Here is a 20822-nt window from a genome sequence, read left to right as displayed (position 1 = left end):
TATTAATACATGCTTCCATGATAATCTAGTCTGTGTGTTAACTCCAGTGGTTTCGAGCAGTGTTTTTCAGCGTGGTTGATTGTAGTGTTGTCCTGGTCTGTGGTCTCCAGGGCTTCGGACCGTCAGGCTGCGCTGGATTCAGAGCTGAAGTCTCTCCAGACGTGTCTCCGAGAGCTCGAGTCCTTCCTCAAGTGGCTCCATGAGGCGGAGACTACGGTCAACGTGTTATCTGACGCCGCCCAGAGGGAGGAGCTCTCGCAGGACTCCGCCCACATCAAAGAGCTGAAGGGGCAGCTCGGGGTAAGAACATGTACTTATATACCTTCACATCCGTTTGGGACGAGAGCCAACGGTGCAGCTTATTTCTGGCATCCCAGAAGTCGTGTAAAACCAACCAGTCGGATTCGAGATTTTCCAGTTGCCAGTTTTGACTTCTGCTACTGAAATGTGTGCGACGCTCAGTGTGTGAACTGCAGAAGAATCTGGAAGATTCGTGTGAACTTTATTCAGTTATCTCTCCGTCAGTCCTCTTTAGTTCCCTCGTCAGCCAGACCACGGCGTTTGTGTAATCAAGGTACAGATCACTGAGAAAGAGCAAGTCTTTCTTTTCTTCTCTCTCCTCCTGTTAGATTCATACATCACAGTTTGATTTCTATATCTGCTGTCTGCTCTGATACCGACTGTACGCTCTCACGGTCTGCTGTGGTTCAGCAGCCTACACACTACAAATGCACTAAACACACTCAAACAGACTGTCCCGACTCTCAAGGCGCACCAATCCATTGAATAATCTTTTATTGTCATGTTGCATGGCAACACATGGCATTTCTGCAGCCGTGAAGGGCGCCGCGAGGACATGTGTAAGGTCGTTTGAAACCAAAGTGAGCAACGGAGTTCTTTGGTGAAGGCCGTTAGTGAAGTGCACTGACGATTGTCACTTCAACATCTGAGTGCAGAGTCCTCAACTCATTCATTTGAAGGTTTGGGGCTTTACAGGCTCAAAACTCTTCACACTTTTGCATATTTTTGTTTATTAATTTGTTTGTTTATTATCATTATTCCATGAGCTCTACAAGTGGGTCGCTTATAAGGTGCATTTGATACACATAATGGGCAAAGAAAAACAAATCTAGTGCCCTAAAAGTGTACAGGAGCTCATGATTGGCATTTTGTTGTTTACCGTTGTTTGTTGCCCATCCATCTTTGTCACTGTACAACTGAATCCCACTCAGATCACACCGACTTGGTAGTGGTCCTTGTGACGAGACAGACAGATAGAGAGAGAGAGACGGACACAGATCTGAGATGCAAACCCTGAGTGTTTGATTACCCAGAGACTGTAGTGAGTCTAACCTCTTGTGTTGTGTTTCTGAACACATGAAACGGCAGGATTTGATTGATCTGGAGCTGATTGGATGGTAAAGGATGGATGGTAGGTGTTGTTGTATAATGGAGGCAGGGGGTTGGAAGAACGGGGCTAAAAATAGATCTAAAATGAAGAATTAGAATTGACCCACTTTACTTATTTATGGATAGTTCACCCCCCACAAGATGTAAATTCTGTCTTTATTTACTCATCCTATTTTTGTCCTATACCTGTGGAGTGCAAAAAGAAGATATTTTGAAGACTATTATAGATATTCTATATCTAGGGGGGTTAATCTCTGTACTATAATTATAATATTATGGTGCTTTTGTGTCCTTTTGGAAGCTTGAACATGAAATTAAACTTGTTATCGCATGGAAAAGTGTGAGCAGCACATTCTTAAAAATTTCGCATTTTGTGTTCAGTCAGTCATACAGGTCTGGAATGAAATGTGGTCAGAATCTTGATTTTTGGGTGAACGATTCCTTTAAGGACGTAAGTGGGTCAGTATTGATTTCATGTTAGCTTTGTGAAGGTTTGTGGTCAAGGGTCATCAGAAGTACAGAATGAGGAGATAAAAGCACTTTCACACTGGTTTCCATTTCAAATCATTACTGTTCTCCTGGTGTCTCCCTCATTTCTCTGATGGGTCTCACTGCTCTAATTCTCTCTCTCTCAGGAGATGTGCTCTCTTTCAGTAAAGTGTGTCACCCTCATTCATTGCCTTTATGAATCTATACACTCTCTCGTTCTCATTCTTTTGGTGCTGAAAGAGACTCTCCGTCTCTTGAACGCTCTCCGGGGTTTGTATCAACCCTTCCCTCCCCATTTTCTCACAGCATCTCTCTCTCCCTCGTTCATTGTCTTTTTTGTGGTTCGGTGTTAATTCTCTCTCTGTGACTGTCGTTTATTGCTGGAGAGAAGCGAGCACTCGTTGCCGTCTCAGTCCTGACGCGCTTGAGCGTGCGTGCGCGCGTGTGTGTGGGACATGTTTGTCAGGGCTCGTCACATTTCGCTCGGCTGGTGGTGGGGGATATGTGAGCGTGCGTGAGTGTGTGTGAGTGTGTGTGTGTCGGTGAGGATGCATGCTCTCAGACGCTGGCAGTCGTGTGCTGGCAGAGTTAAGATGATGGCTGTAGTTCGGACGTCTCTGCAGAAAGTGGTGGTCTTCTTACACCGGCTCCAGAGAATGGCGATATCCTCACCGCGTTACCAGAAACTGTGCAAGGTCAGTGTCTTGTGCACACACTCGCTGAAGCGCTCTCATCCCATCTCTGCTAGTTTACGGTAGTTGGATTTAGTTGGGTTAATTATGAGTCCTGTTGAAGTTCTAGTTAAGCAGTTTCTTGGGCTTTCTTTCTAAGGCTTCTTACTTTATTTTTATAACCCCCCCCCCAATTTCAATAATCTGTTATAGTGCTTTAAAAATATGTACGTTCTGTTCTTTATACCAAATGGCAATATTGATAACTCGTACAAACCTCATACATGACCAGTATGAACATTTGAATGACATTGATTTAATTTTCCTTGATGAATTTAGATGTGATATCTCCGAATAGTGTTGGATGTGAACATTGATGTAGTTTCCAGCGGTTTGTCGTGAGATGACCAGAAAACCTGTCCTAACCACGTTAGAGAGGAAGGAACATTTAAAAGAAATCTATTTGATGTGAAGTATAAGAGATGTTAAAGGATTCCTGTTAGTAATGTTGTGTATGAGTGATGATCTGTTTAGCTGCTGTCAGCGTGAGCTGTCAGCAATCAACCTTTGAGTGTGTCTGTGTGTGTGTGTGTGTGTGATAGAGATTAGAGAAAGCAACAGCTGTTCTGATATTCAGTGTTTAGCTGAAATCCTCACAGGATTTACACACAAGGCGTTGCTGAGAGATGAAGAGCTTTTTTAAACAATAGCGAGTTCCTCTTTGTGTGTGTGTGTGTTTTAAAGAGACAGCAGCACGTGGTACTGTTGTGTGTGAAAGTGAGACCTGGTCTCTGTTATTGTAAGATTACGGGGTCCGCGCCTCTGAAGTGGGTCATATGTAGCACTTGTTTTTGGAATTTTGGAATTCTTTCACGGTTTATTATGTTATGAATTAATGCAGTTCTGTCATTTATCATTTTCACCCCTTTTCTGATCTTTTAAGTATAAACCATTAAACAAGCTGTTTTTGTTACTGTTTTTTTTTTTTCATATGTACATGAGCACTTTTGTGATTGGTTAATCAATGTGTGTGGACATTCCATCATTCAATCGGAGCAGGTCTAGCTGCTAAATGCTGATTATGTGTTAATGTAAATGTGTGCAGTTATATATTAATACAAATTCAGGGAAGATTTAAGATGCTTTCGCATGAAGATTAGCCACTTTTGCTGCTTATTAGATATGACAGAATGATAAATAATATTTTTTACATGATAATAAGAGGTTTGTCCTAACCATCCATTGCCGCAACAAGTCATAGGACTTTTTCTGGTTTGGTAGACATCCGTTTCTGTGGATCTGCTTAAAAATCCTGCTCCATCAAACACGTTCTTATTTTCTGCATGATTTTCACTTTCAACTGGGGAGAGCTAAATGGCTTATTACTAAAATCATCACAGTGTGTCTGTCTGGTTGGACAGGTTGCACATTTCAGTAAATGGTCTGGGTGTACATGGAACCGAGTTTTGGTTTGTGAATGGTGGAATATGTCACATACTACATCCAACCTAACATGGATGTATCAACAAATCAAATAGGAACAAACTAATTGTTTTCATGATGTAACCCTTTAAAAAAAATCACGTTTCAAGAGAGTGTTTCATTATATGCAGAAAAGCAGTCAGTTTGCAGCATTTATAACATAAAAACAATCTCACTGAATTAACCTGAGTTTGAGTGTCTCGATCAAGGGGATATAAGAAAAGGTGGAAATCTTTAGGTCCTTTATGATTGGTTTTGTTTCAGTCAAGATTTCTCAGTGGCTCCTGTTTTTCAATAACATGGACACAAATCTTAGTCTGATCAATAAAGAGTTTATTAAAAAAAGTACAATCATGCTCTGACTCCCAGTAGAAACAGTAAGAGGTTATAAAAATCTTGTATCCAGGACGGCTCTGCGGGTTTCTTGCTATGTAAATGCAAATCTGTATCAGTGTGACCATAAGCTTTGTGACCGTCAGTCAGCATGTGTCTCGTTGTCTGTGGTTTTCAGCTTGGATCTTAGTTCATGCAGAACATGGGTGTTGTTTTCTTAAATATGTTGTAAAGTAAAGATTGCTGAGCGTTTTTGTCCGTGGCTAAACGCTTCACTGTATTTGATGTTTTCACTGGCTTTTATAACGCTGCAGATGTGTTGCCCATGCTGTTTTTTCCAGCGTTGCACAATGTTGTTTTGTTTTGCATTGTGTATGATTTTTCAATTAACTTAATTATCAGTAATTAACTCTAAATTAAAAAAAATTACTCATCAGTTCATGAGTCCCATATGTGAAATCCATCAGACGAAACGCACACACTCTACGAGCACCAACTCTACCCTGAGGAACATAAGGTACTCCTCACTCGATTAAGCAGCCCTAGGCCAGATGGAGGCGGTGTGGTGATCGTTTAAACGTCCCAGGGCGGCACTGCTGGCTCTGCACCCTTGGGATGGCATCAGTCTTTCTGCGCTCCATTACTCTCTCCTGGGAGGCATCCATCTTTTGGAGATCATTCCAGACTCCAAAGACTTGCTCTCCTGTACCTCCTCCATATGTGTGAGGCAACATGGTTGGAAACTACTGGCTTAACAGGCTAATAGCTTTTGTTTAAGTTCTTGAAGCAGTTTTTCAATTAAAAATGTCTAATTTGGTACCATTTTGTAAGGTGTCATGTTATGGTAGGACAACTCTTCAATAAATGAACCAATGTAAATGGTATTGGTGTAAAAGTGCACAAAAATGATTTTTCTGAACATTTTAAACCGTAAGCTTAAGTTAGTTTAAAGCACTTAATACAGATTACGTGTCATGTTTAGAACAACTTGGCTCATGTACTTTTCCCGCAGCAGTTCACTCGTTATGTAATTTCACAGTTTATCAGTAAACAATATTCTCCCATCCATGTACATTCAGATTAAGTAATGCATGCTGAAGTTCTGCACATGCGATGGTGAAAACCACACTGTATTTGTTCCTTACACATGCGTGTCAAACTGAAAAACACCTTTAAAAATGTCTATACTTGTACTGTTACACCCCTAGTATTCTAGTATTTTCTATGAACTGCCGTAATGAAAAGCAAATCATTATCTTAGGGTGGGACTGCTTATTTAGGTGAATGTAATGCAAAGAAGTTGGATTACTTTTTAAGTTGATAAACCAGGGGTGTCCAAACCTGCTCCTGGAGGGCCACTGTCCTGCAGAGTTTAGCTCCAACCCTAATTAAACACACTTGAACCAGTTAGTCAAGGACTTACTAGTCAGGTGTGTAGATCAGGTTGGGGCTAAACTCTGCAGGACATTGCTCCCCCTGGTGCAGGATCAGACACCCCTGGGATAAATTGATTGATGGATCTCCATTGTTAATTATTATTACAATTTTTTTATCCACACACATAAAGAGCATACATAACTAAGACTATTTATTCATCTCGACTAATCTGCAGAAGTTATGAGGTTGCCTGGTGATAGGTGCGATGACAATTGTGTAAGCATATGCATATGTTTTTACAAGAAAAGCCTCTTCCAAACATGCAGAAGTGTGCAGTGTTGGGAACCATTCTAATATGGTTGGGAACCATTGGGAATATTAGGCAGGAAATATGAGTCTTTCGTTAAAGTACTTGACTCAGTTTGTCAGTGTGCAATTGTCCAATTTGGGACTAGTTTTCTAAGGTAGATCAACTGATGTAAATGGTGAAGGTAAATGGTAAATTTTGTGCAATTGTACACACACAAAAAGAAGCTCACTCTGAGTTTTTAAATATATTGTCCCATCCTGAGATGATATGCATGTCTCTTGCAAACAAGCAGGTACAGTTCTGACCACCTCTGTTTTCCAGACGCATGATAACCCTGGACTGGGCTCAGAGTTCAGAGACTTAGTGCAAATGTATGTGCGAATTCAGAGGTTTTAAGAGAATGGTGCATTAGCAGTCTGTCATGTTACACACAAACACACACCAGCCTCTTTCACACTAACTCATCTCTCCTTCTCTCCAGTGCGCACACACATTGTGAGTCACGGCTGCTCCTCCCCTCACTTAAAGCACATTTGCACTGATGTCCATTACTGAGAGCCTGAGTGGAAGCGCTTATATTTGTGTGTGTGTGATTGTAGATTGGACCGTGTGCCAGAGTGAGATCACGATTAATCTGCATTTATGAGTCAGATCATCAAAATTTGCCACATTTCAGGAAAGAGATGTGTGGGCGTGTTCATAAATCTCTTCCGACATTGGGTGATATATTGTATGTCCTTGGCCAAAGTTGTCTGGGTATTGGTTGGTTGTAAAGACTCCTTTCCCTCCTCTCATATCCAGTCCTCTTCTTCTATTTCTCCTTTTCTTTCTCCATGTCTCGTCTCTTCTCGTGTCCTCTTCTTCTATGTCTCCTTTTCTTTCTTCCTGTCTCGTCTCTTCTTGTGTCCTTTACTTCTTTAACTCCTTTTCTTTCTCCATGTCTCGTCTCTTCTCGTGTCCTCTTCTATGTCTCCTTTTCTTTCTCCATGTCTCGTCTCTTCTCGTGTCCTCTTCTTCTATGTCTCCTTTTCTTTCTCCATGTCTCGTCTCTTCTCGGCCCACCTCTCATGTCCTCTAATGTCCCTCTAATGTGATTTTCACTCTATTCCTTCCTCCTTTAGGCTTGTACTCATCTTTATCTCTTGTCTCTCCTGTGCTCTTCCTCAGCTAACATCTCGTCTCTCTTTTCCAGTCAACTGTCTTTGTTTCTCCTCTGTTCTCCCCTCAAACCCTCGTCTCCCCTGTTGTCTACTTTCTCCTCCTTTCTCCCTGTCTTCACATCTTCCCCTCTTGTTTTGCCCCTCATCTTCCATGTCCTCTTCTTCCCAAAGTCTCGCTTCTATATGGTCTGGTGGACACATGTTGATGGAAATCACTTGTTGTTTAATTTCTCAATCTGTTCAGCTTTGAGTGTAATTCTGTCTGCTCCTGGTCAATAAGAGCCTGTCACACATATCTTCATATACATATGTCCGACTCTCATGAACAAAGATTTCCATTCATCTCTTTCTTTCTGTGCAATCCCTCTCTTTCTGGTAGTAGTCAAGGCATGACATAAAGGAATGATAGCTTTCCTCATCACATTCATTTGTTTTAAAGCTCTGTCCTTCTAGACAGCACCTCCTTTATCATCCTGAAGGTCTGCTCATGGGTCATGTCTCATATTTGCTTTTTACATTTGTCTTCTCTTTTTTGTAGTCGTCTTTCCTTTCCTTTCCTTTCCTTTCCTTTCCTTTCCTTTCCTTTCCTTTCCTTTCCTTTCCTTTCCTTTCCTTTCCTTTCCTTTCCTTTCCTTTCCCTCTTGTCTACTCTCCCCTCCTCATCTTTTCTGTTCTGTGATTAATTCAGCATCAGTTCCACACATTTGTGTATCTTCCTTCTACAGATGCCTGTGTGTAGACCGTTTGCTTTTACTCATTGAAAGACAAAGAGCTCTTCATGCATTCACAATTATGGACTGCTGCCAGTTTAAGAGCAGAACAATCACAAATGGCCGAGTTTCTCCGTTTAGTGTATTGCTTGCTGCACCAGCAAGTCAGTGAAATGTGGTTCAATTCTGTATCCATTTCTCTCTGTCTCTTTATTTCCTCTAGCCAGTGCATTTCAGGTCCTGCTGTAGCAATGTCTTAACAGTCTGAAAATAAAATGGATAAAAAATCCCCAAAGATTCATTATTGCACAGACGGTGAAATGCCGGTGGATAAATATAGAAGCCATATTCTCCTGGGCACAGAAGCAGGACTAAAGTCACTAAAGACTGGACCTGCTTAATAATTCATTAACAAAAAGAACAATGAACAAAGAAGAATGTGTAAAAACAAAAGCCCTTACTGCACAAGGCGTTTCCAAACCTTCGGCCACAATGAGCATGTTGGTGTTGATGTTCTACACACACTAATATAATAAGCTGTCGTTGGTTTGGACCATAAAGCCTCATAAATCTCTGAGATTAAAAGCTTTATTAAAAACCAAATTAACTCTGTGACTCTGTCACTGTATGTGAAAGAGAGAGACAGCAGAGTATATGTGTGGTCTAAATCTACTACTTCTGACACCTCTGACCCGTAATTGTATACATAATGTTTTAATTATATAACCATAATTCTTCTTTATTTCAGTGGGTTTTTAATGTATTCGTGTATTTCCATAGTGATTCCCTGTCCTCGCCTCAAGCTGCTGGGATAGGGTCCAGCATCCCCATGACTATGAATGAGCGGTTTGGAGAATGTATAGATAGAGTTTCCTGTCCTATCCAGATACTCTGCTAACTCTACCTGTAGTTACTTCAAGTTCTGCTTCTGAAGGGCCATTATCCTGCAGAGTTTAGCTCCAAACATACATGGACAAACTAATCAGGGTCTTCAGGATTGTTAGAAACTTCCAGACAAGTGTTTTGGGGCAGGCTGGAGCTAAACTCTCCATTACATGGTCTTCCATGAGCAGATTTAGACTCTCAGGCTCTACCTCTACTTTTGGCATGACAAATAACTCTAACTCTACTTCTGTTTAGTACCCTAACTCTACTGGGTCTCCTTCTAGTTGGATCTCTGTGAACTCTACATCCAATGGTGTATTTCTATATACATAATTAATGTACACAGTACACACGTTATGTGTGCAAAAACTTTTATTTGGGATGTGATTAATCATTTGACAGCACTACTGTGGTCCTCCATGAGCATAGTTTGACACCACTGCTGTATCTCTGCCACCTTCTCTATATCTAATGTCTCTACTTCTAACTCTAATTCTACTCCTTTTGTCTCTCCTGCATTTGTTGGTCAGCTCATTCTCTCATTTACGTCTTCTATACTTCATCCCTCTTTGCCTTTCCTTCATTCCTCTACATCGTTTACTACTACTTTCCCATTTTTCCACCCAATAAATGTCCCACATTCTCATGTAAAGTGTTATTTTGGCTGGTTATGATCTAGTATTTTTAATCTGAAGTATGATATCATTGTGTATAGACTTCAGTAAAGAGTCCCGAGGGTCTGTACTGCAGGCGCTGGTGTGTGTGTGTTGTGTGTATATTTAGAAAGATGTCAAGGCCTGTTGAGAGGGAGTCTAATCAAGAGTTCTGAACGCACTCTACTACTATGTCACTCATTGGTGCATCATGGGAGATGCTGTCATAAAACCATTCTCATTTCGTCCTTTTTTTTTAGACTGAATACAAATGACTGGAATACATCCTCTCTCCAGACACACATGCCATATACAGTACAAGCACAAATCACACACACTTCCATATATCTCTGAATAGACTGAGGAAATAGCTCAAAGATGTATTTTGAATTGAATTTTCTTTTGCAAAAATATTCCTCCCCATACTGCTCTCTTGAAACTGGCTTCCAGAAGCATTGAAGGTCTTGTGTGACAGGTTCTCTTTTCCTCTCTCAGTCTGTCTCTATTTTTTGGCCTATCCTGTCACCCTTTCTCCCATTCTTACAGTCATTAGGAAGACACTGTTATGCCCCGGAGTGTTGTTTTGTACATCATTTTCTCCCTCTCTCCAATTTTCTCAATCTCAACATTTCTAAACTTGTTTTAATGGCATTGGCAGTGTTTTGGAAGATTGCAAACAGCCGCTTATAATAATGTTACATCCTCTGAAATACACACACATACTCTTTCTATCTAATCACTAAGAGCGTTTGCATTCAGACAATCCATCCTACTTATCCAGGGTCAGTTCGATAGTGTTCTGCTCAAGGTGGAGTGACAGACACAAGCAAGTCGATCTTTGATTAGATGTTGTTCGACTGCAGTCTCTTGCAAGACAAGAACACACAGACATAAACATGTGCAGTATACTGAAAGCTTATTTTCTTTTATAGGTGGCAACTTTACTTCGAGATAATGCTCTGTAGTCGCTCTTAATGCTCTTAATGTTATATTTGAAATGTTAAATACATTTGCTCATCCTTGACCCCACATGCATCCTAAACAGCTGTGAGTCCAGTAGTCATATGACGGTATAATATTTTCATGGTGTGATTAATGCTTAATGCTTTTATCACTATATTATCACAGTATTGAAATATAGTTGCAAAAAAGTGTTGTAATAAAGTATAACAGGGTTAGTAACTCTTTTCTTGTAACAAAAAAGAATGAAACATTTACATACAATAAAGTATTACACAAAGTATAAAGTAAAACATTTCAAACAGATTAAAGTGCAAAATAATTATTTAATTATATATAAAAGTTAACAATGCAATGCATCGATTTAATAAGTGTGCATTACATACAAGTTGGCATTTGTGACGCAATGCATAGTTTTTAGCACATATCCATTGGTAAACCATGATTTATTTATATATAAGTATTAGCAGGCACGCTATATTAGTGACCCAATATTTTATATGTAGACCGATTTCTCCTATATCTAAATTGTTTCTCAAGCACGTTTTCTCTCTCATCACCATTTTGCGATGAAATCGAGCTAGTTCGACAGTTCTCATAATCAGATCGTATTGATTTTATTGAATCGTATTGCATCGCATAGGTAGCTGCTTGTATTATTAATGTATCGAGTCGTTGGCTATGCATCGAGATGTGTATCGCATCAGCCACAGTTATGGAGAAGCGCATCCCTTATTGAGAGATTTTTAATTGAAATGTATTTGCTGTATGAATTTGACAGTATTACTTATACATATTGACCATGCATTTGAATTAGCTTGGTTTTTAGAGATTCGTCGTGTTGGTTTAAGACTAGTTCTCTGATTTAGTTTGGGGTTTATTTTCCGTTCCGATGGCTGTTCTGTTTCTATGTCACTTTCTGTTTTATTCTGATCTATTTGAATGTCCCTGCCTGATGATGCAACCATGACATCATAAAGCATTGCCGTGGTAACAACCAGCTCTTTCTGACCCCATAAAGCAATCTTGTTATATTAACGCACTGGAATGTGTAATATGATGTGATGGTGGCCCTTGCATAACCGCAGCTCATTAAAATATCATAGTGCAGACACTCATGATGCTAATTAGCTCACTCACAGCAGAATATTCCACCGATGGTAAAAAAGATTCAAATGTGTTTGATCAGATCAGGTCAGATCAGGGCGAACGAAAGAGAGTTTAATAACTGACCTCTTAGTTACTCCTAATGATGTTATGGATGATGACGTTTGGAGAACTAGTACTATTTTAGTTGCAGGAATTGTATATGTATTTCCCCCTTAGGTGCACTGGTGTGTCCAAAGAAAGTATAACCTTAAAATATAACTAAATTAACAAGATGTAAGGAACCCAATCTGTTAAAATCAGATGTAAATGGTTAACTGAACTTGAGTTTGTTATTGAGAATTAGATATATTGGGAAAATCTGCAGAGCTGTAGGTGCTACACACTACTATAGGCATCAATGTCATGTGTAATCATCTGTGTGATAGCAAAAGTTGCAGACATAAATTCAATAAATGTGTATTTTTCACTGAGAATGAACTTAGTTTTCAATGTTACTTTGTTTTCACAATACAACAAGGTTTTATATCAAAGGATCAAGGACACATTAGATAACCTTGAGTCTCCTTAAGTCTTTAAACCACTGTGAAGTGTGATGGAAAATCTGATTTGTGTGTTTAAGTAATGCAAGGTTTACACATGGCTTCTGCTGTGCGGTCTCTTTGTGCATTTCCTCGCTGATTAAATAATTGACTTTGTACAAAAGTACAATTTTGCAGTTATACTCAAAAGCCCTTAACCATTATATTCATGTTAATGTTGCGCTCACGCGGAGGCTCTAAACACAGAAATCAGCTTGACTTCTCTCAGTAAAATACACTCAGATGCAATAGCACACTTGATCTGCTGAAGATATTTCAGGGGATGTTTTAACATGTTTGCAAATCCTTTAGGAACAGCTCAGCTATACACAGCTGACAACACTGAGCAAAAAAAACTGTGCTATTCATGCATTACCCTCACTGACTAATAGCAAATCAGCAGTAACATTGAAAGTACATCAAGACAATTAATTAGCTCATTTTAGGCCATTTTAACATTATCACCATTTGCCTTAATTATGCCTGCTCCTTAAAATAACCTAAATTAGTTGCAGAGTTAAGCAACATCCTATTTCTACATTTATCACACGTTGGGCAAGCAGCATGCTAGTTTTAAAAGACTCAGACTCACAAGTGCGCCCAGGGGTTGAGTTGCTTCATTAAATCACAGCGCGGTTGTCAGAGGGCCGTCTGAGAATTTGACTGTAATTTGTCGTCGCTGTGAGATGAGATAATGAATGCAGAGTGACTGCGGAAACTTCCAGGAATGTTTGTCAGGACCGTCTCGCTGCGGTTTATTTCTGTCTGTGAGTTTTCTGAGGAGGAGCAGGAGATTTGGGGAAGAGACACATCTCATCCCCTAGTGAGGGAGGATCAAAGACAAATCAAAACACACCAGATCAGGTGACAGAATAACTACACGTACAGAACTCAGATTCGCATGCGTTTCATTTTCTCATTGTTTGCCTCTAGTTTATATCAGCTCCATGTAGTAAGTTTATTTAAGTTTTGGTTATTAATGTACTGTATTTTCAATATCGGAGCCAGGAGAAGAAAATGAAACTCACTGAGACTCGAACCCACAACCTTAGGGTTAGGTGTCAAACTCTCTAACCACTAGGCCACGACTTCCCACAAAGCAGATTTATATTATATTACACCATTTAATAACATAAATTTATGTATTTGCTAAATTAGAAGAAGAATATTCGGCAAATGAAATTATTTGGCCAAAAATAGCAACAAAAGCTCTTTCTGTGTTCAAATAATCAAAAAGACAGAATAATAGAGGTGCACACTAATGCAGCAAACATGTCGGCAGTTTGGAAGCATTTAAAAGTATCAGAGAAAGACGCAAAAATCATTGCAAGCACCGACAGCGAGAGACGGTTTAGTACCGCATGTCTTTAATGAGGAGAGGAAGGAGTGGTTGTTGCTGGTTACTGTGTAATGACTGAGATCGCACAATGCCCTTAAACAATTAAATAAACTGCAAAACGTTGTTTTATAATACACGCATGAATTGCAGTTGTTCAAACGGCGCTGCATGAGCTCGTGGGCACCAGGGTTCAAAGTCTGACACATGAGGAAAGTCTGCACAAGCCATGCGAAAATGCGATACGTGCAACAAACGTCTTCCCAAATTCGTACTGAGAATCATTTGTAAATCTACTGTTGTCAACAAAAAGAAGCAGCGACGGGATTCTGCCAAAATAAAAGCTGAGAAAAAGCAAAACTCCATCAAAATAAATAAATGTTTTATTGTAATTTTACTGTTGTTTACTGTTTCTGTAAAATAAAATAAAAAAGACTAAAAAGGATAATAATATTTACAACTGCTCTATTTATAGATTTATTATAGCATTCACACATAGTGTTCAGACGAGGATCTGTAATATTTTCTAATGTTTTAAAATAATTCACTTCTGCTCGGCAAGGTTGCATTTATTTGTACTGTAAAAAATACATGCCTGATTCAAGAGGGGTCTTAAAAATGTCCAAAAATATCATTTTACTAACTTTTGATTTTGTTAATTTTAAGTTAAATTGCGTTTTATTGGTATAATGTCTGCTAGAATGCCAAAAAAAGGGCTAATTTTGGCAGTTTTTATTTATGCCATGTTAAGAAAATTAATACATTTGGCAAAATGGGAGAAAAAATGCAAAACAAAATGGTGTTCGGTATTCGGCCTTTGGCCCAGTGTTTCATTTTATTCGGCTTCAGCCAATCATTTTCATTTCGGTGCATCCCTAAGCAGTAAGGGTAACACTAAAAGCCTTTATATATAATGCATTATAAAAGTAGTTTTAATGGAGTAGTTATGCCTTGTAATGCACCTTATAATGCATTGTACAGTCTCATGGAGAATGTTAACCACAGTTAATACATTATAGCACTTATCAATTCATTGTTACACTGTGCATTATAATTTTGTTCTTATTTGTGACAAGATGTAATTTACAATGCGCATTATGATTTAATAACCCTTTACAATGTGAAAAATCAGCAGATTTGTCCTTAAGCAACTTCTTAATTGTGTAGTCTTATTATAGTATTTTTCAAAAATAAAAAAATTGATAAAAACATGACTAAAAAGGAAGTAAACACTGTAGCCGACAATGTACTCAGTAATCTGGTATGTTTGTGTGCACTGGCAACCCTCTACATTGCGAGTAAATCATTTGCATATGCGACTAAATCTTCACTCAGGCGACTAAATTGTCTAATATAAGCCAATGGCTAATAAATTCTCAGATTTTACTCACCATTGTGTGAGTTGGAGGCTAAGTATAAATTAAGCACGCATATATTCACTCGCAGAACACTCCCTGACTGAGCGCTATCTGATCTGTGATATTTTTCAGTTCATCTAAATGGATGCAAATGCGCAAATGCAGAGAGAGAGAGAGAGAGAGAGAGAGAGAGAGAGAGAGAGAGAGAGAATGAATGAATTGACACGCTACATGTAAGCGATATTCTTCAGTGTATTTTCTTGTCAAAATTACAGTGTTCCTTTGGAATTCCTCACTGTTTAAGAACTGCCGGGTTTTCCGGTAGTGGGCGGAGCTAATGCACAATAGACAATCTCATTGGCTGGGGCTCATCTATTGTCGTCCCTGTTTTGATTTCAGCAAATCAATTCAAGTGAACGCACACAATCTGGTTAATAATCATGAATCCAGCGGCTCATTAATCCTTAGTGCTTATTATAGTGTTCTTATTAGTATAATTCGTATCATTATTAAGTGTTTTGTTAGTTTTTTTTTTTACATTTTTTTTCCCAATAACACTGAATGACCAAAAAGCACTACTACCAGTCAGTTTCTAAGTTCTATCATTAAATAATATTTGATTATATTATAATGCTTGACTGGCTGTTAAGGGTGTGATTTCAGATATATTAAAAATTGTGCCATTTTAATGTTTGTAAAATGTAAATTAAAAAATTTACTGGCCAATGGTGGTTCAATTGCCAAGGTGTCCGTAGAGGGTTGACTGGGAATAAATTTTTCTAAAATAAATGCCAGTTAAATCTAATTTTGCATACAGTGCAAAGTGATATGACACTGCATATAGTGCAGCATACTCTGAAATCATGCGCTCAGGCATTTTTGTGTTTCTTCCTTGAGAAAATGATCTTGGTTAAACAGAAAACTTCATTAGCAAACGCACATAATTGCAAAATGACAAATATTGGCCTTAATGTATATCAGTCAACCACTATTATGGATTCCTTTTTTTTTTTTTTTTTTTTTTTTGTTAATTTTGTTATGCCATGTCAAAAATGGCCAAAGGTCTGATGATTTGGAAAAGTAGCAGCTGCACTGAAATACCTTTTTTGTCTAAAGCACAAACATTGTGGAGCAAGTTGCAGGCCAAAGTTTCACTTTTACCGTTAGGAGACCATGACATTTATTTAGGAAATAAATAGCTCTTGGTCCATGAGAGGTGGAATGAAGTTAAAAACCAGCAGTCTTGTCTTTCAGAGGTCGTCTTTCTGTCACTCATGACCTTCTGATGGGTTTGCTTCATTTCTTTTTAGGCTAGCCATTCAGTCCGACCTTAAAGTGTTTTCCTGTGCCTCATTCATCTCGGTTTCTTTTTGTGTTTCTCTAAATGTGTCTGTTTACCCGGAAGCCTTCACCTCTGAGAGGCGGAGAGATAGAGGCAGACAGGCAGTATATCAGAGGCGGAGAGAGAGAGCCGTGATTTAAAGTGTGTGGTTAAGTGACCCAATAGATCACATCTCTATCACATTCATGATAGAGCATGACATACGTGCGTGGCTCCAGCTGCCGTCTTTCCTTTCTTCTGTCACTGTATGAGTGATCGTAATATAGTTACTGCACTACCAGTCAAAACTGGTTGAAAATTCATATTTTTTTTTAGATAATTCACTTCTTCTTTCCAAGCCTGCATTTATTTGCTCCAGAAAAATACAGCAAAAGCAGTAATATTGTGAAACATTTTTTTCCTCCTGAGTGCTCACGCGGTGTCTTGTAGTGAAGTACATTAGCAGATGGGCGGTACTTCTGCTAAGTTGAGTGTTAGCGCCGACACACAGACGCATGCAACTGTAATTGAAAGTGAACTCTGTAGTCTTTCTCTGCGAGCGTGCGTCATTGATTTTGAATGCATTTAGATGTAAAAGCAGATCAGCTACATAAAGCACATTTAGTCCATTTGCTGTCTAATGGAGCAGAGTTTGCTCCCTCTAGATGGACTGTAACAGTATTTGAGGGAAGATTGCTGACCGCGATCACAGACCCATCACCTGACCTTGTGCTCTGCTCATCTGATATCTCTGTGTCATGTGACTCTTCCCATCTGCTCTTCCTCTCTTCATCTAGCTGTGTTTCTAATGTGCTGATAATGTCAAACTCCACTGCAAATCTCACTCAACTTATGAGTTCTCAGCGCTTTCAGTAATGTGCCACCATTAGGAGCGCTTTCCTTGTGTGTTGGGTAATCTCGTTTGGGTTTGGCAGGTTCATACAGGCACTGTGGATCCCAGCGTTCAGCCAAACTGGTTAATTAGGTTCATTAAGTTCTCTCTTTGGTACATTAGCACCTCTCTCTCTCTCTCTCTCTCCCTCAGTTGTCTGAAGGCTCGTCTGTTTGAGAGATGGCTTCATGTGCAGGTGGTCTCTACGCTAAACTCCTCTACACTTCACGACTCAAACTATGAAAGCTGTCCATCATAACTCAGAAGTGGAAAATCTTGAATAAAATAAAACAAGTCCAAATATGAATACAATAAAATACAAAAGTCCCTTTCCCTCAAATTCTGAAAATGTAAAAAAAAAAAAGAAAGCTAGATTCAAATTTTACATTCTTAATTTTTAAATTGTTGCTTAAAAAAATCTCAAATGTCATTTTTTATTTATTTATTATAGTGATATTATTTATCATTCAATTGATTTATTTATTTATTTTTCAGTAAAAATGTTAAACTTCAGAATATAAAAAAAATGAATAAAGTAAACCAAATGCAAATATGCATTCAAATAAAACATATGGAAGTCCCTCTCCCTCAAATCCAGAAATGTAAAATCTGAATTCAGCATTTAAAATTGTAATTTTTTTATATTGTTGTTTTAAAAGAACTCAAATCTGCCTTTGTAATTGAACAATTATGAATAAAAAAACGGATGATTTTAAAGTTCAGATTTGAAAGAAGTCTTGAATAAAAGAAAAATCCATAGTGTATAAAAATGCATATATAATCTACATAAATATACACAGATACTTTATTGTCATGACAAATAATTTTACATTTGCATTGCCAAAATGTTTGAATATTTTCTGACCCACACACACACACAAAAAATAAATATGGTGCAAAACAATGTGCGTATGTCTCTCTCTCTCTCTCTGATCTGAATGGTTGTATAAAGTGAGTTTAGCAGCAGGTCTGAGGTCAGCGTGATCTACTGCTCACACAGATGCTGTGTTTAATGTGTCTGCGAGCAGAAATGATAGATCAGCACTTAGTGATGCAGAAAACTGCAGCGGAGCAGACACACACACACACACACACACACACACACACACACACACACAGCGCTCTGATGTGGAGAATGAGTTTGGCTGGATCATGAACGAGTGCAGAGAGCTGCAGATTGTGTTTCACAGCGGCTTCCATCAGTCGGTCTCATCATTTTGATCTTCAAACACAAATTTAGTCACTTGAGTTTGACCGTCCCCTTCACCTCCAGTCCGTGTCTCTCTCTCTCTCTGTCTCTCTCTCTCTCCCTCTCTCTCTCTCTCTCTCTCTCCCTCTCTCTCTCTCTCTCTCTCTTGTGTTTTAGGAGTGGTTGTTGGACATCCTCTCCCCTTATCTCTGCCCTCTTCCCCTTTGAGACCAAAAGAATCTTAAATGTTCTGGTCTGGTCGTTGTGGAAACGCTCTCTTATCGTCTGATTGGATGTAAAATGTCCAGCGCACCACTGTGTGTGTGTGTGTGTGTGTGTGAGAACACTTTTTCTGTCATTTACAGGAGCTGCGGGTTGCTCTTCTCGTACTCTCATCAGCTTGTTTCTCAGTGGAGAATAATCGTTCATTTGACAAATCTGCTTCCAGTTCCGACTCCAGTTCGATAACGATTATTTTAATTGTTTAAATGATGAAAGTGCTGAGAAGATTTGGAAAACACTCCAGCAGCCTGGTGTAATAAAGCAGCAGCAAATCACAAACTCATGTGCAGCTTTCACAAAAACAAAACAAAAAAGCTCAACAAGGCTGCATTATCATAAATTATAAATGTTAAATTTTAATAGATAGATAGATAGATAAATAGGTAGATAGATATAGATATAATTTACATGCTGAATTTTTTTGTGCAAACTGGCAACAACGCTTCATGGTGTATTTAATGTGTATTGTATATTGTGTATTATTACAGTGTTTTGTCCATGTCATCAAAGGATGTTCTAGAACATGTTGGTTTTTCTTTATTACATTTTGGTAAGCATTCATTTGAATCATGTGATGTGACATGAGGCTGTTTGAACACATGATCATTTGTTTGTGGAAACATACGGGTGTGTGTGTGTGTGTGTGTGTGTTTGGCATGAGCAGATTGCCCTGGAATGTTTTGGAAAAGCCTCTTTCCCACGACACCTGCTTTAGGTTTAACATGATGGATTTCCTGTGTTTGTGAAGATCAGGAGAATATGAAACGGGTTTTTCTGTAGACATGTTACGACTGTATTCAGCTGTCAGACTCTGAGCTGAATCCACTCAGAAATCATTGCAGTGTTTCAGTCCTGGTCCTGACTCCTAAATGAAGATCCTCAGAGGCGTCTGCATGAGTCTGTTTGACATCAGAATGAGGTTTGTGTGCTTGACTGTAGCGTCTGAAGCACAGGTAAACATTTGAGCACTTGTTCTAGCTTTTAATGCATCACTGTCTCACACACACACACACACACACACACACACACACACGAGTGCTGTGTGTATTGAGCGGGAGGAAATCACACCGGTCTGATAAGCGTGTGCTGCAGGGAGGAGTGAGCTGCTATTACTGAGGAATGCAGCGCTGCGATGGCAGGACGATAGAGAGACCGGCAGAAATCATCAGAGAAACCTATTACTGTAGATCTCATCAGAAATACCTCTACATATTTCTCCAAATGACTCCTTTTTTATGGATTTTATTTGTCATTTTTAGTGACTCTATAGCAGTAGCTCTAGCAGAACGTCCTCTGGTGTACACAGTGCAGATCACTGACAGACACATTGAAAATGTACAATCTATACAGATCATTCAAGTGTGTTTTAAGTTTCATTTTAAACGTTTTGTCTAAATACAATTTTAATAAAATAGTTCACCAAAAATTAACATTTGCTAAACATTTCCTCACCCTCAGGCCATCCAAGATGTAGATGAGTTCTGATGAAATCTGATGTTTCTTCATCAGATTCGGAGAAATGTAGCATTGCATCACTTGTTCATCAGTGGATGCTCTGCAGTGAATGGGTGCCGTCAGAACGAGAGTCCAAACAGCTGATAAAAACATCACAATAATCCACAGCACTCCAGTCCATCAGTTAATGTCACGAGAAGTGAAAAGCAGCATGTTTGTAAGAAATTAACCCATCAAGGTGTTTTAAAGGGGTCATATGACTTTGCTAAAAAAGATCATTATTTTGTGTATTTGGTGTAATGAAGTGTTTATGCAGTTTAAGAAAAAAAAAAAAAACATTATTTTCCACATAATGTACATTATTGTTTCTCCTCTTGTCTGAAATGCGTAGTTAAAAAAAAGCAAAAAAAAAAAAAGCTAATCGTTCTGAAAAGCGAGGTGTGCACTGCTTGGCCAGCTATCGAGTGCGTTGTGATTGGCCGAATACCTCAAGTGTGTGACAGAAATGTTATGCCTCTTACTGTACTGCAGTGGTTTTCAACCTGGTATTGGTATTGCAGGTGGGCCGCCAATTATTTTCTGTTAATTTCCAGTCCATTCCATTCAAAGAAAACATCGCTTTTTTTTTTTTTTTTTTTTTTTTTTTACAAGCTTAAGTGGAGTACTAATAAATAAATATATATATATATATATATATATATATATATATATATATATATATATATATTTAAATTCTTGGCTGAACTAAATTATTTAATGTAGAAATGACATTTGTTTTATTTAGTATTTACTTCACCACAAAATCTTCTTTATCAGTATATTTCTGAAAATCTGATGAAGAAACAAACTTGGATGACCTGA

At 38.7% G+C, this 20822-nt stretch overlaps 1 protein-coding gene across 9 annotated transcripts in view; it reads left to right on the top strand.

Annotated features, from left to right (window-relative positions):
• The window catches only part of utrn (utrophin), a 194496-nt gene that overhangs the window by 86347 nt on the left and 87327 nt on the right, over positions 1-20822 (top strand). For 8 of the 9 annotated variants that reach the window (XM_026199164.1, XM_026199166.1, XM_026199167.1 and 5 more), the window contains one exon: positions 111-300. In XM_026199164.1, coding sequence (XP_026054949.1) covers positions 111-300 — 190 coding nt within the window. Of the gene's footprint in view, positions 1-110; positions 301-1699; positions 2595-20822 lie in introns of those variants that run through there. The other variant, XM_026199171.1, reaches the window with a different exon arrangement.

This window comes from Carassius auratus, chromosome 23 (genome assembly GCF_003368295.1).
Source record: "Carassius auratus strain Wakin chromosome 23, ASM336829v1, whole genome shotgun sequence".
Taxonomy (NCBI): Eukaryota; Metazoa; Chordata; class Actinopteri; order Cypriniformes; family Cyprinidae; genus Carassius; species Carassius auratus.
This window is presented reverse-complemented; position numbering and strand designations above follow the sequence as displayed.